The sequence below is a fragment of the Branchiostoma floridae genome, chromosome 2 (assembly GCF_000003815.2).
Source record: "Branchiostoma floridae strain S238N-H82 chromosome 2, Bfl_VNyyK, whole genome shotgun sequence".
NCBI lineage: Eukaryota > Metazoa > Chordata > Leptocardii > Amphioxiformes > Branchiostomatidae > Branchiostoma > Branchiostoma floridae.
The window spans coordinates 3416782-3431658 of record NC_049980.1 but is presented as its reverse complement, the minus strand read 5'-3'; the positions used below and the strand labels follow the sequence as shown (position 1 = coordinate 3431658).

General features: G+C 40.6%; 2 protein-coding genes across 3 annotated transcripts in view; one reads left to right on the top strand and one right to left on the bottom strand.

Moving 5' to 3' along the window:
- Nucleotides 1-7: 7 nt before the first annotated feature.
- Nucleotides 8-8566, bottom strand: LOC118410546 (bifunctional peptidase and arginyl-hydroxylase JMJD5-like). 2 transcript variants are annotated; one of them, XM_035812308.1, is made up of 7 exons: nt 8172-8566; nt 6431-6582; nt 4583-4752; nt 3680-3834; nt 2566-2739; nt 1897-2017; nt 8-1476 (listed from the first exon to the last, which is right to left on the bottom strand). In XM_035812308.1, exons 1-7 carry the CDS (start codon nt 8456-8458, stop codon nt 1312-1314), a joined length of 1224 nt encoding a protein of 407 aa, XP_035668201.1. In that variant the 5' UTR covers nt 8459-8566; the 3' UTR covers nt 8-1311. The 2 variants fall into 2 exon arrangements, with proteins under 2 accessions (XP_035668201.1, XP_035668202.1); XM_035812309.1 differs by lacking the exon at nt 4583-4752 and adding an exon at nt 5183-5352 and having other exon boundaries at nt 8172-8491.
- A 28-nt stretch (nt 8567-8594) lies between these two features.
- The window catches only part of LOC118410547 (zinc finger protein 532-like), a 13930-nt gene continuing 7647 nt past the window's right edge, over nt 8595-14877 (top strand). Inside the window, 1 exon segment of the mRNA XM_035812310.1 lies at nt 8595-8747. The gene's annotated coding sequence lies outside the window, so the exon portion shown is untranslated.

Sequence of the window (14877 nt, the reverse complement as noted above, 5' to 3'; positions counted from 1 at the left end):
TTTACTGTCCATAAATATTGTTTTAATCACTCCATCTGTACACCAATTATCTACATTCAAATTAGCTATAAATATACACCTCTATCCAAAGATAGCGTATAAAGATATGGTCTTTCCACAAAATCAAGCATTTCCAATGCTATCCCCTAAAATTGAACCTTGCTATATTCTCTGGATTATATACACCAAAAATAGATCTTAATTTCCCCATCAGTCACATCAGATTTGAAAGCACATGCAAGTACAAAAATAGTATAAAAAGCAGCATCCCAAAAATGTACACCCTCCGAGTATATTTGGAGGCCCTGCAAGTCTTCACTTTCAGTTGTGAATTACTAGAACCTGACAACATGGCACAACTTTAACTAACACTAACAGACCCAATAGCTGTGGAGTAACTTCTTACGAAGTCCAGGGCTGTGAAACTTTCAGTGGTACATGTAAGGATAATGGTGTGTCATGGGCTTTCTGACTAACATAACCTACAGCCATGGACTTACTAACACTGATCCACAACCACAAAAGAATTATACTATACAGCGCTTGGTAGCAATCAACATTGGTGCATGGTGAGTATTAAACCTGGGACCTTTTGGTCCTGAGCCCAATGTTTTGACCAATATGCCACACTGACACCACAACCGTAAGATTTGGGGTCAGTCACTACACAGCCTTATAAGTCACCACCAATAGTGATAAATCCATGACCTTGCAAAACTATCCAGAAATTGCTCATAAGGCTTTTCCTGTCTGTCGGTAGCCTGGTATCCACTCTATTCTAGCCCTGGTATACTACTGTGATAGGTCCCATTGCTAAATATTCTAGAAGTCGTTAATACAGGGACAGTTGGCACTTGCATATTCACCTAAAATATCATAGGCTTGAGATCTGATTGGCAGCATAGTAACAGTGTTTAAACAGGCGGAAGAAAGTTGACCATCATTACACTGGACATTTCCAGAAAGTGAGCGGGACATAAACATTTAAATAGGCACAGGGCAAGACTATTCTGCTGCGGGGAAACAATCATGGAGGAGCAAACTAGAGCTAGTATAGTATGGATACCAGGCTAGTCTGTCAGGACTCAGAAGGTCTGAAAACAGCTCCTTGAAATTCTTAGTTCAGTATCGAACAACAAGATTTTGCTGGTCCATAATCTAACCACTTCTTGGAAAAATTTGGAATAAGCCTTAAACCTTGTCTTTTTTCACCTTTTACACCATGTTCTTCTATCCCTACGATGATGAATATCAGATATAAAAATTCTATGGTCCCTCTGCTCTCCTATATTCAATTTGGCAGAAGACTGTCTAAAACTCGTCATGTCCGTGAGGCTCGTTTTCATCCTCATTGTCACCGAGTGGTCCATCTGGCGAGAAGTCAGGGAAAAGTTCCACCAGGTGTTCTGTGGGCACCTGGTAGACTTCATCCACAGTCACCACAAAGTCTTTGTTCAGGTCCAGGGTTTCAAATATCTGTTTGCAAAGACATGTATGTTAGTGTAAGTCTTATATAATGCATATCCCACAGTGAACACACATAGCTTAGTGATGCAGCACTGAGTGAGAGACTGAATAGTGAGGAGTAACTGAGTGATTGTGAGAAAACAGAATGAACTAGAAAGGCAACATTTTTGTGAAATGCAGAATGTTTTCCCTCTAGCCTTTTTTCAAGCTACTCGCATTAATACTATAAGGCTCGGCCCAAAGTAGTGTGTGCAAGTGAAAAAATTAATTGGGGCTATGAATCGGGTATTTGAGTAGCCTGACATGATAGCCAGCCCAGGTAGCCAAGCCTGGTGTACGGCCCAGCCTTTTTCGTAAACCCTTTCTGCTAGGAAGGAAGAACACGGACGCACCAGCAAAAACAATATTGTATTTTCTAACCAAACTCACATCTAGTTTGTAGCTCATGTCCACTTCATCAGAAGAGTCAATATCAATGGTAACATGTTCTAGGTCCTCTGTGCTGATTGATTCTCTCTCCTCAAGTTCAAATGCCTCTAACAACATTGACCTGAGAGGAAAAGATGAGACATGTTTTTTAAAACTTCTGTGCCATTTCAAAATGCTACCTACAGTACTGCAATAATGAGGGTCACAGTCAAATTGTGGACAGTAATCAGAAAATGTGCACTCCCTTACAATTTCAAGATCTCTACAATTTGATACAAACAAGACACTGACAGTTGGAGAAGCATGCTATTGTTCATTCTCCTACCAGAGCTTCATCAGCAGCCTATACAGACTGAGTATACCTGGGGAGGCTTTGCTAAACCGTGCTAAGGTTTCCAATTTTGAGAGGCAGCCAATCAGAGTATTGCCTATTATATAGTATTAAATATTTTCTTTTAGGTAAAGTCAATTTTCTAATTGACTGACAGCTTGTTACGGGACCCAAAAAAGTGGAAACCTCAGCTCCTGCCAGTTGAACAGGGTATTTTGAATAGGGCATACACTAGGGTCTGCATAGAGCGACTATCTTTAAGGGGGGATAAACTGTGACTCAAAACCAACAGAGGCTGTACTTAAGTGCAACGTGTGTGAATCTTTCTCTACCCTTACCTTATCTGCTCTGCAGTTGCCACAAACTTGTATTTACTGAGAGGCTCGAAGTCTGGGAGGTCTCCCCTCTTGCTGCAGTCCTCCTCGTCAAACCTGTACAGGTGAGCGAACCAGATGTTCACCGCCACGTTCCTCTTCTGGTCTGATGCTGTTGATCTCACATGGTGGAACCATCTGTATAGGGTGAAATCAAAGTCAACCACTTGGCATAGGCAACCACCTGCAATCACATTAGTAACGTTGAAACAGACCTATCTAATTTCACATAGTTAGGACCCTCTGCGCATGCTAGGCAACCGTCTTACCCAGCCAGCAACCGCTTTTTGCAGCCCCCAGTGGCATTCACACCACACCTAGCAACCAAAATGGATTGACAGTGGTAGTTGAATTTTCAACTGAGGAATTCTGTAGGCACTAGCTTGGTGACCATCCAACAGGCAAATTTAGAGGTGTTTTGCAAGCCCCAGTCACACTAAGTAATAGCCTTTTCTTGTCAGTGAGTCTATCTTTCTAGTTGGCCTTTATACATACTGCTATACCACTGAGCCTATACATACTACAGTAGAAGCCACTTGGGTGTGCAATTAAACAGCTACTGTATTGCCATATACTTGTACCAATCGTCCGACCGACCAACCAACCAACCAAGCTGTTTATAATTATAGCAACCACCAGTGGCATCAGCAACCACCTTGCTCTCTCCCTTGAGTGATTGTTGAGACCAGTTTAACATGAAAGTGGCGACTTACTTCACTGCTGGACCACAAGATCACAGGTTTGAATCCTGGTATACATACTAAGCATTTATTGTAGGAACCTCCAGTATATACATAGTAAACTCACTGAAAGTGGGAGGTTATATGCTGGAGGATCATATTAGTGTTTGATAAAGACGAACAGATGATGATGAGCAGAACTCACCATACTTATTAATAGGAGTAGGTGTATGATTCTACTAAAAGTAAAATTCATGAAACTTCACAAGGGATGCTATGCACCCTCCTACAACACTGTTAATCTAATTTCTAGGGAGAACCCTGCTGCCAATCAGATAAAACTTTTTCAACATGCAAAATAGATATGAACACAACTAGGAAAATGATGAAAGACTTACTTGTAGGGTATGAAGAGACAGTCTCCTGCCTCCATGGTAGCGTTGTACCAGGGAACATCCTTTAGACCAGGATATTTGTGAAGATCAACTTTTTCTACATCAACTCCGCTAAAGGACCCTTCTTGGTGGTCTATGTCAATATGCTTGTATTCTTTCTGCAAACACAAAAACAGGAATGCTTATTTAAAAAAAAACCTGAATCTCATGTAAGACCACACTACATGTTTCCTTTAATAACGATTTTCACATTTCTTGTGAGAGTGAGAAGTCATCGTGAAAAACAGTGGGCCAAAATGAAACCTGGAATTTGATAATGCTCACACCTTCAAATGCACTGAGGTACAGTATTTTCCTTATTAGAGTTAGGCAAGTTTTCTAAAATTCACTTGTCTAATTGGGTAAGTACATAAGAAATCTTTTTGCCAGAACCAACTTTTCACTTGCCCAAAATTTAAGTAACATTTTTCTATGTATTTTCACTTCCATCGATGGACTTTCTGTTATTGGCTCTTATTTTTCTGTGTTGACCAATGTTTGGTGCCATGACTGTAAAAAGTAGAAAGCATATCAAAATCTCACTCAACGGAGAGATTGGGCAAGTGGCATAGGTCATGCACTTGATTGATTGGCATTTTGACTTGCCCAGGACAATTGGGTTAGTGGACTCGTCCAACCCCACTTAATTTTCATGTTGGTCTTCAACTTTGGACTTTCTTTTTTTTTTACATCCAAGGGCAGACACATAAGATCGGTGTTGCCTTTGAGTTTTCCCAAACAAGAAAATCTATCTAAGAAACTTGACTGGAAAAATCACAGCACTTTGCATAGACAACAGTTGCATGTCAACCTTAAGACCCAAAACAAAATTTCGAAGCAAGGAAGATGCTCTAGATGTTTCCTCACTCTATCAACCATGAACAACTCCTTGGACCCCTCGAAGAGGCAGTTTATGTTGTCAACGGCGTCAAAATGCAGAACCGACTTGGTGCCGCCGCTGCTGAACCACATTACAGCGTCTTGCAGATAGTCCAGGAAACCACCACACAGGAGATTCTTCAACAACATAAACTCGCCTAGGGAAAACACATGCATTTACTATAACATGATACATGCAATTTTTATTTATCTAGGCCATATTCAGATAACAGAACCAAGGGTAACACTGGGGGCAAGTGCAAATACATTAACAGTGCTCAAAATATTGGATGCATGTGCGACTGTCTGCACCCAAAAATTGGAGCTGCACACCTTATTTTTGACTGTGGATGTACCAGTACACCTAGATATTTTTGTAGGCCATGGGGTAATGTTTTTAACATGTTTTTTCCATGAACTAATACACAGAATATTCATGAAATTTAGTATTAAGAAAAGGCAATAAAAAATTATTCGACTTGCTCCCTGCATTGCCCAGAGTTCTCCAGTTTTCCCAGCATGCAAAGGGAACCGCAATATTATGGCCTCTGGCAGTCCAATGCAAAGCAGAGGTTCGATTTTCCTTACTCTATCAACCATATACAACTCTTTGGATCCTTCGAGGAGACAGTTTAAGTTGTCAGCACCGTCGTTGTGTAGAACCGACTTGGTTCCACCACTGCTGAACCACAATACAGCATCCATTAGATTCTGTTGGAAGCCCCCACATAGTAGGTTCCTCAATAGCATAATCTCACCTACGTAAAAATAAAGAGTCATGTTTAGCATTGTTGTCTCAAGCCTGGCCCATTGCTTCTAAATCCTGCATCAGCACTAATGGGTAGACTGTTGGGAAAAAAGCTAGAGAAAATTTTCCTTCATGAACAGCTGGGTGAACATGCATATGCAATGTATGTCAGGCTTTTAGCCAGGATTTTGGGGTCCAAACTTCTTGGTGAGTTGTGGTAAGCGATATAGGCATGACTATTGTAGGAGGGTTCAGGGCATCCAACTTCCATGATGCACAGTTTAAGGGAATGTTAAGTTATAATTTCACATTCTAAAGTACTTAGTATCCTGAGGGGCAAAATTACTGACATCTAGAGGTCACAGTAAAAAACTGTGACCACAGATAACTTAGTGGCATCCCTGGTCAATCAGAATTTCAAAGGATCTACTCCCCAGTGTAAGAGCATCTAGCATTTCCAATTTCTTGTTATTTAAAGAGAAGTACATCCAAATGATGCCTTGACGCATGCCTGGCTAAAACTTTGTAATATCCTGATATGTATATGCAGTAATAACCACTTTATCTTAAAGAAATTGAAATAGATTGATTAATAGGTTAAGAGGATGAATTTTATAGGTGCTGCTGCTCAGTGAGAAGATTACTTTTCATGCCTTGGTCAACACCTGTTTCCCACACCTGGGTGTGGTACAGCAAGGTGATACCAAGTCAAGTGAAGTGCACACTTGCGCGTCATCATTGCAGCATTTTTTTAATGTGTTATTGTGTACATCATTTTTAGTGAAGGAGACATCAAGAAGCAAAGGAAATGTTTCAGAAAGTTTCTGCGGCTCTGCCACATATGCATTGCACTTTAAATGTCTTTTTCCACAGTAAGAAGTAAGAAGCAAGGATGGGAAATAAACAAATAATAGAAATTCTATACATGAAATGTGTAGTGCAATTGACAGAAGTTTGCAGTTATTCGTTGTGCAATTAACTAGCTTCTACTGTATTCTAAAAACGGTCATAACCTGACCATTTATAATACTTATACTTTGAATTACTAAGAGGTTCTACATTATGTTATTGTTGAACTTGAGTGGTACCTCTTAGTTCAGGTTCGATGCTCTCTACCAGGTAGATGTCCTTGCTCTTGTAGGTGCTGAGGAACTCTCGGAAGGGCATCGAGTAGGCAGGCCAGGTCCGGTTCTCCTTCTTCCCCTCTTCAACCTCTACTTCCAAGTCCCCATATTGTGCACTGAAAAATCACATGTACATAAAACACTGGTTAGTAGGGCTGGGTACCAGTACGGTGCACTGGTACAAAACCGCTTTTTCTTATTGGACTGGTCCAGAAAAAACAGACCTGAAAAAAATTAGTTGAACTTGACCGGATGTTGGACCAATTGGAAAATGAACATATTATTACAGGGCTCGAAATACCACATGCATATGCAAGTTTGTGTCATTAAAGTAAAGCAAGTAAAATTGGTGTTTTGCAAGTAAGTTAAGACCAGACTTGCACCAGTACTAGTGCAAGTTACTTTTGTCCTCTAATACATGTACCTGACATTAGAAAAGGCTTACACCCACAACTATTAACATTTATCTTTTCCTTTTCTAGCTGGCTATTTCTATGAAATAATATTTAACCAATACACAGATGCTATATATCAATTCTGGCACCCTATAATTTGCACCACATGCATCAATTTTCTGGTAAATTACTGTAATTACATAACAAGTATAAATGGTCACATGTCCAAAAACCTGACATTTGCATATTCAGGTACATGTATGATGTAACGTTAGAATAACCTACTAGTAGATGCCATTAAATAAATCTTCTCTGTTCAGGTATCTATAAGTTACTGCTCCCAATGATGTCGCGCATGTTTTGAACCCATGATAGACCAAACGTTACTTGCTAGTATTATTAAGCCAGAAGTAGTCAGTCTAACTCAGAGAGGACTTGTTTGTTTGCATACCCATTAAACCACCTCATGGCATAACACCAGGTCTGTACTGAATAGTAAAAACTTCATATCCAGTCCAGACATATTTATTATTTGATCCACTCACACTGGGAAGCACCCCTGTTCTGTTTTGTTTATTGTCGTACCCTGTGAAAACAAAACTCCTAAGAACCGGCACGCAAAGCGTTACCAATGTGGAAGCCACACACGCGCCCCTGCAACACCCATCCGCACGTCTGGGCTCCACTATCGGTTGGATCATCGGGCGAGTGCTTGTTGTAGGGGGGGGGGGGGATGTGCGCATGGCAGGGATCGGTAACCCTTTGTGTGCTGGCTCTTAGGAGTTTGGTTTTCCCAGGGTTGTGGTGGGTTGTTTGACGTGCTCGAGGTTTGACTCTCCTCAAACACCACACCTCCAAGTGAAGTGAGGAAATAACATATATGTTGGTGTAACTTTGGGAAATTATATTACACCCGATATTATTATCAAAAATTATGTGGTAAATTATAATGGGATAGGGGACTACAAATTTCTTGGGGGCATTTTGGCCAAGTAGCCAAGGGTCTGTGGAAACAGATCTGATAACTGAGGGCATACTTTACCCTATGTTCAAGTATTATCCAGTTTGCAGCGATTTATGTCTACCATAAATTGGCATAACAATAATGCCCCCCTCCCCCTTTAATATCACCTGAGGTTAGCCTGGTATCCAGCCGTAATATAGCTTCCGAGTCTCTTCTTTCCTCTCTGGTAATTTGCGAAGAGGAGAGAAGAGACTCGGGAGCTATAATTACGGCTGGATACCAGGCTAATTTGCGAAGAGGAGAGAAGAGACTCGGGAGCTATAATTACGGCTGGATACCAGGCTACCTGAGGTACTCGTCTGTCCACAGCTTGAAGGCGGCCGTCTCCTTCGCGGCATCCTTGAAGACCACGGGCTTCCCGGGCTTCACGTACTTGTGGTAGAAGTCTCTCGGGTGAGGAACGTCTTGCAAGACTTCCACCATCCCGACCGGAGGCACTTGGTTGCCGATAGGCTGTAAGTGGCCATGCGGAGTGACGCTGCTTCCTCCACCGACGGACTCGCCGGAACGGCTCGGTACCAGCGCTAGCCCGACGCAAACAACCAGAACAAGTCTCCAATAGCTTCCTTCCATGTTTCCGACAGTTTTTTCTCTCACGAGTTGTGGTTTCTGAGGAAAAATTTAGTAAGTCTGACCTAAAAACCCAGTCCGACGTGTGCAGACTACCTGTCGTTTGATTTTGCTGCCAATCTTCTTCCGCGTGACGAGGTGGCTTCTGGGAAGGAGGGAACCTTGCGGAGTGGGCATCACGTGACCGGCGGCTGCTGTCTGCAACTGGCGGGACCTCCACACATTCTTACCCCCAAAATGGGCTCCATAATTATCTAAATCACGACTCAAGTCTTCTCCAACACATCTTACGGTAAGTACTTGTACCATAGGCACAGAAATATGACAGGAATGGAGGGGAAATGACACCCATTCCTGTGACATGTGATGATGTTAATTTATGCATGCCCCTGTGGTGGCAGCCATGAAAATATGGTTCCCCCATGATGCCTCCACAGCCTGAGTGCACCTGACTGGACTAGCTTCTTCAGTCAGGAAGGTGAACAGGTCTTTCCTTCTCACAGGTTTCTGACGATTTGAGATGCGAGATTTCAGACAGCGGGTCGTTCTCCGTCGTCGGTGCAGCTTGCAGTGGAAATAATGAGCACGCTTGGCTCATCGCAGATGTCTGATGGCATTTGCTGTGGTCACGACAGCCAAGATTTAACCGTCCAACCCACAGACAGACTAACCAGCTCAATTTGTTTTCACAGAACGATCGACTGCTGCGTTGTAACAGACTGACAACCTGTCTGTGCTGTCCGTTAGTCATAAACGCTGTATCATTTTTTTCTTCACATCCTCGACTATGAGGAAAGAGCCATGATGATGATGATTTTTAACAAAATATCTAATTAAATATGGACATGCTGGGATGGGCCCTACATGTAGGTTAGTGATAAACTCAACCTTGACAATCAGGGGATTCCTAATTCAAGTGGCAGGGGCTCTTCCATACTGTCTCTGTGCTATTTTCATCTGAAAATTCTGATGTAAAACTTTGATATACTGTAAATGCAGAAATGTTCGCGGTGGATTAATGTTTGCGGTTTTCGCGGTGACCATAAATCCACCGCGAACATTTTTCTATTATGGTATTAGTCTGCAGTGTATGGTGTTACCGCAAAATTAAATCCCCGTGAACTTAAATACATTTACAGTATGCTGACAAATTGTTTGCAAGTAATCAATGAACTTCCAGTTCCTAAGACATGTTATGTTGTTTTGAAAAAATACGACGTCTTTGCAACAATATTCTTTATTTATCAAAATCTGACTTTAGATGTCATATAGATTTTATATCATCTTCCACATTGACTAGGGGCTCTTGAATGAAAAATTATGAAAGATTATTTTCAACCCTTGGGACAAATATGTCTTTGAATTCACAGGTTTGACTGGAGAGTGAGTGAGTGAGTGAGTGAGTGAGTGAGTGAGTGAGTGAGTGAGTGAATGAGTGAGTGAGTGAGTGACTTATTATTCAAGACAGCAAGGGCGCAAAGTTCATGTGTTTGCAGCTACTCACATAACTTTTCAGGCCACATCAGAGAGCAAAAGTCTTTCAAGTCTTTTTGATTAATTTTAATACATACGTTAAAGAAAGCTTCCATGTTGGCTTGGGCTAGCCTGGTATCCAGCCGTAATATAGCTCCCGAGTCTCTTCTCTCCTCTTTGCAATTACTAGTACGTCTGGCCCCGGTTGATTTGAGAAGAAGAGACTCGAGAGCTATATTACAGCTGGATACCAGGCTAGGCTTGGGCGCATCATGTAGACATGCACAGAGAATTCCATTCTCCATTTATTTCAATTCAAGTGACACCTGGACAACATCTGCATAGCCAGTCACAATTTGATACCTAAAACATTTCAATGAGATATAAATTATAATTATAAAGCTTTCTCTCACTGAAATGTCATTGCGGACTGGTTTGGCTTGTAAAAGAGAAAAATTATCACCTTTGTGACCTTAGGATAAATTACTTCACTTTCATACCACAGATATCAATATTCTTTCAAATGTTGATCTTACCCCATACCAGCACATATAAATTGTGTTTGCCTTTTTTACCATGTGCATTTATTCAGTCAGTCCTGTTAAGATATGTAGTTCCTCATTGCGGTACCCCATTCGGTCATTGGGAAAAAAATCAATTTGTGTGTGGGTATAATACTAGTGGCTCATCTTGGCTAGTTTTAGCCCGCTTGCAATTTATCAACTCAAACCAAGGACTTCTATAAAATGTCCTTGGTTTAGCCAACCTGTAAAGCAGCTACCAGAAGACCACGTTGTCTGTTCATTTTAAGAATAAGGTGAAAGGTATGCAGCTGTTAATGTTTCATACCTGCATTAATATCATAATTCGTAGATTTCATATTTGTGTACTTGATTCGCCTTTTTAACCAGTATTCACATCTTGTTTCCTTCCCATAGCCAGATTGGGGCCCTTCTTAGGGGTTTGGGTCAGACAAAATGGCTTCCCCTGTTTGCTGTGCGTCAGAGCTGAAGATCATGTGACCCACGTGTGGTCTTTCTGTCTCTCGCATAATTACCTCCGTCTAAACCATCCCCTCTCTCTCAGTCTCACCACATCACTTCAGTATCTTAATGTTTTGTTTACCCTAGGTGTCATTTTTAATCTCCTAGAGGGGAAAAAGAGGACTTGTTTTGGCAGTAAATTTGTAGAAAGGACCCTCAGGGGTCAGACAGAGGTCAGACAAAATGGCGGGGCGGTTTGTGGTAGGTGCTGCATGCTCCAGGAGGTCATGTGATCACCATGAGGGCTTCTGGTTTGTCTGGTCTGTTTGTAAAAAAAAGTTGGGCAAGGCATTATGATTTAGAGAGAGGCTAAATTAATTCTCCTTGGACAAGGTAGCACTTCTAATGTTAATCCAAAATGTAGAGAAGTTACATATGCAAACAGTGAAATAAAGGGCCTGGCCCAGCATTATGATTTAGAGAGAGGCTAAATTAATTCTCATTGGACAAGGTAGCACTTCTAACGTTAATCCAAAATGTAGAGAAGTTAAATATGCAAACAGTGAAATAAAGGGCCTGGCCCAGTCACCTTTGTCAAACAGATTGTGGTCAACACAAGATTTATTGATAATATGTGTTGTATTGGTTGGATCCCAGTAAAATAGCAGTCAATAGATTAGAATCACTAGTACATTTCTATAGCTCTATCCTACATTTTTTTTTTACAAAATGTCAGGTCACCTAGTGTTAAAGCAGTTGCAATGTTCAGAAAAAGTATTTCAACGCCTACTTGTATTATATAATGTACAATGTGTGCAGTAAGACAAAAAAAATATCTACACAACATATTTTCTTGATTAACGTACACATTTTTAAAGCTTTTCAATATTGATAAGGTGCTGCAAGTTGTTGTCAAAGTCAGAGTGCATACCTGATTCAAGGTTACTGCACAGATAAATGGTAAAAGGACCTCGTAGGTAGGCATGCAATTCACACGTTTGTAGAGAGAATGTTGAACACTACCAGTACCATTTTTTACAAATGAAGCAATATTAATTAATGGCATTTATGCCAGTTAAGACAGGACAGTTTACAAAACAGAGCAAGGCAGGAGCTTTGAAAGTGTACTCTTGAGATTCAAACATTGTTCGTTACTTTGGTTGACTGTAGGGTCGTCTCCAGGACCCCCTAAATAACAGTTGAGGCACGAAACTTTTAAGGTGGCCAAAGAGATAGTTATATCTTTGTATAGGAAAGTTGAGAAGTTAAAACACCATGTTTTTTTCTGCTCCATGAACGTTTATTTTTATCCTTAATTATAATTTATTGTTTTACTCAAGAGGTTTTACCACTTTATTTTAGCTTATTATTTGATATCATAGATTTTCCCAAGAAAGGATTGAACAACCAGCTCAAATTTTCCATCAATTTGAAAATTTAAGTCAACGTCAATTATTCTCTTATTTCCCCAATGTATTGTTCAATAATCTCGCTGTTGGATGATTACAATTACAGCCAATTTACAAAGTACATATAAAAAAACTAGCCCCCAGGGAACCTTCATAATGGTCCACACGTAACCATACTCGCAAAGTTTGCAGAGATCCCTCAATCAGGCCAATGCAGCTGTTTTGAAATTCCAGTAGCATTCAGTTTCAACACAACTGTTGGCTATTGTCCAGATTTATTCACTCTCTTTGGTCATTTGCCAGTACTTTTGCCGCCTTGAATGCCAATCGTTTTGAGGTTCTCTTTTACTTTTGAAAATGATGTACACGTAATCTGTATGTACATGTGTATAGCCATATACTGTCAGTTGCTTCATAACCATATACAAAATGTTTACTAAGTTATTTGTGGTTGTGTTAGAGGACCGTTACCTTCAAATGGTATAAAGCATATTGTACACTGTAGTTAACTTCAATGAATTATACTGTAGAAAGTACGAGACACATACATTTGTACAATACAGGCTCCACAGGTTGCTGAAGATGTGTAGAAATTGGCCAAATAGACCGATAGTAACATACCAGGGGAGTTAGAAGGCTAGGAAGTTATAATACAGTTTGTGATATATTATGACTGAACAGGACTCGAAATCCTTTTTTCTGCATACCTGCACTGGTGCAGGTAACATTGAAAATTACCTGCACCAGACAAATTTTACCTGCACCACTCTGAATTTAGGCAGTATGGAGCATACAGGGCTCCTGACTGCGACCAAGTTAGTCGCATATGCGAGTAGAATTCCCCTGGTGCGACCAGATCTGTAACCACAGTGGCACAGTGCAACCTCTTACAATTAATCATCATTTATCATCCAGCCAAGTAGAATCTTTGCAGGGAAAGGCTGTCCCTGCCAGGTATCAGTTTCTTCCCCTGACAGGGATGGTCAGCAGGGGTTGTCACACCTCATTAAGGTCTGCCATGTGTCTGTACTGTCTTCAATTACATGAACCAAGGAGGTTTAAAAAATGTTTTTCCACTGGACCTTTATTTACTGTATTCCCTTTGTGAGTTTGTCCAAACAGATAGGGAGATTTGAGAGTATACATGATATATATATATATTGGTTTGGCCAAGGAGGTTGAAGAAAGAGCCTTGGTTTGGCCAAGGAGATTTCATGTATAGGAAATAACCTCCTTGATATAGTATGGTATGGTATGATATGCTATGACAGCATGATAAGTGGAGGTCCAGTAGGCAGTAACAAAACTTTTGTAACATGACTTTTTAGACAACAATGTTGCAGCCCCTGAGACAGTGAACAAGTAGGCCTTTATAAAAAAAATGGTAGGGTGGAAAAAAAACATTCTTGAGATACGATCTTGGTGTTGGAGAGCGGCCTGCACTATTTCCATTTTCAGTTCAATTTCACCCATTTTGTCAGACACTTGTACTTTTATACTTATTTGTGGGTTTTTTTTTCAATTTAAATGGTAATTTGGGATTAATCAGTTATTTTTCATTGTTCTTACAATAAGAAGGCATAATTACTTTTTTGTCTGTGTAACTTGGTTTCAGTATTGAATACATTTTGATAATCCTTATGTTGCAAGTTTGATTACTTCATTTTTTGGACATTAAAAACTTGTTCATCAACAGTCATGCCTGACAAGGCTGGAGGTACAAGAGTCGAGTCTGAATAAAGCAGCCAGCCGTAGCAAAAAAACTTTTGTCCTCCTATCCCCAAGAACCACCACATCAATGTATTTACCACATTCACCGTATTTAAAGCAAGATTGTTTTTTCTTTCATATTACTGTATTAAAATATGCTATTCCAGGTGATCAACAATGATTCTTAGATTTTTTGCTTTTACTACCAATTGTTACAGTGGTGCTCCTAAATTTTTGCTGGTGCTCCTAAGTTTTTAGAGTTAGGAGCACAGTGCTCCTAGGCCAAAAAGTTAGTCTGGAGCCCTGATACTAAAATTGTTCATGAACCATTGCTAGTTTTTTCTTTTATACTTTATAGGTGGTAACAGTCAATGCAGCTGATAACAATCCATATACACCTACATCATAGGACACATTGTATAAAACCCAGTACATGGACCAGTGCAGGTTAGGTGCAGGTAGACACCAGAAATACCTGCACAGCTCCAATTTTACCTGCACTAACCTGCATACAATGTATGCAGGTGGTATTTCGAGCCCTGCTGAAGTAAAGTAGGATGTGTGCAAATTTACTCGTATGTGGGAACTGTAATCACATGATGATGATGGCCTTTATTGTATAATAAAGGGTTAATGCCCCGGCCCGAGGGTATATGGTGAGATAATAGCAGTTTGAGTAAAGACCGTGTCAAGTATAAAAGAAAAAACTAGACCTGTATCCGGCCACCTGGTTTCCGTGTGTGTTCAGTATGTGGACCCTAATGTTGGGGATGGCCTTGAACGCCATGGGACAGATGGGGCACTTGAAGAACTGCTCGGCATGCGCGCTCTGCACGTGGGCTTTCAG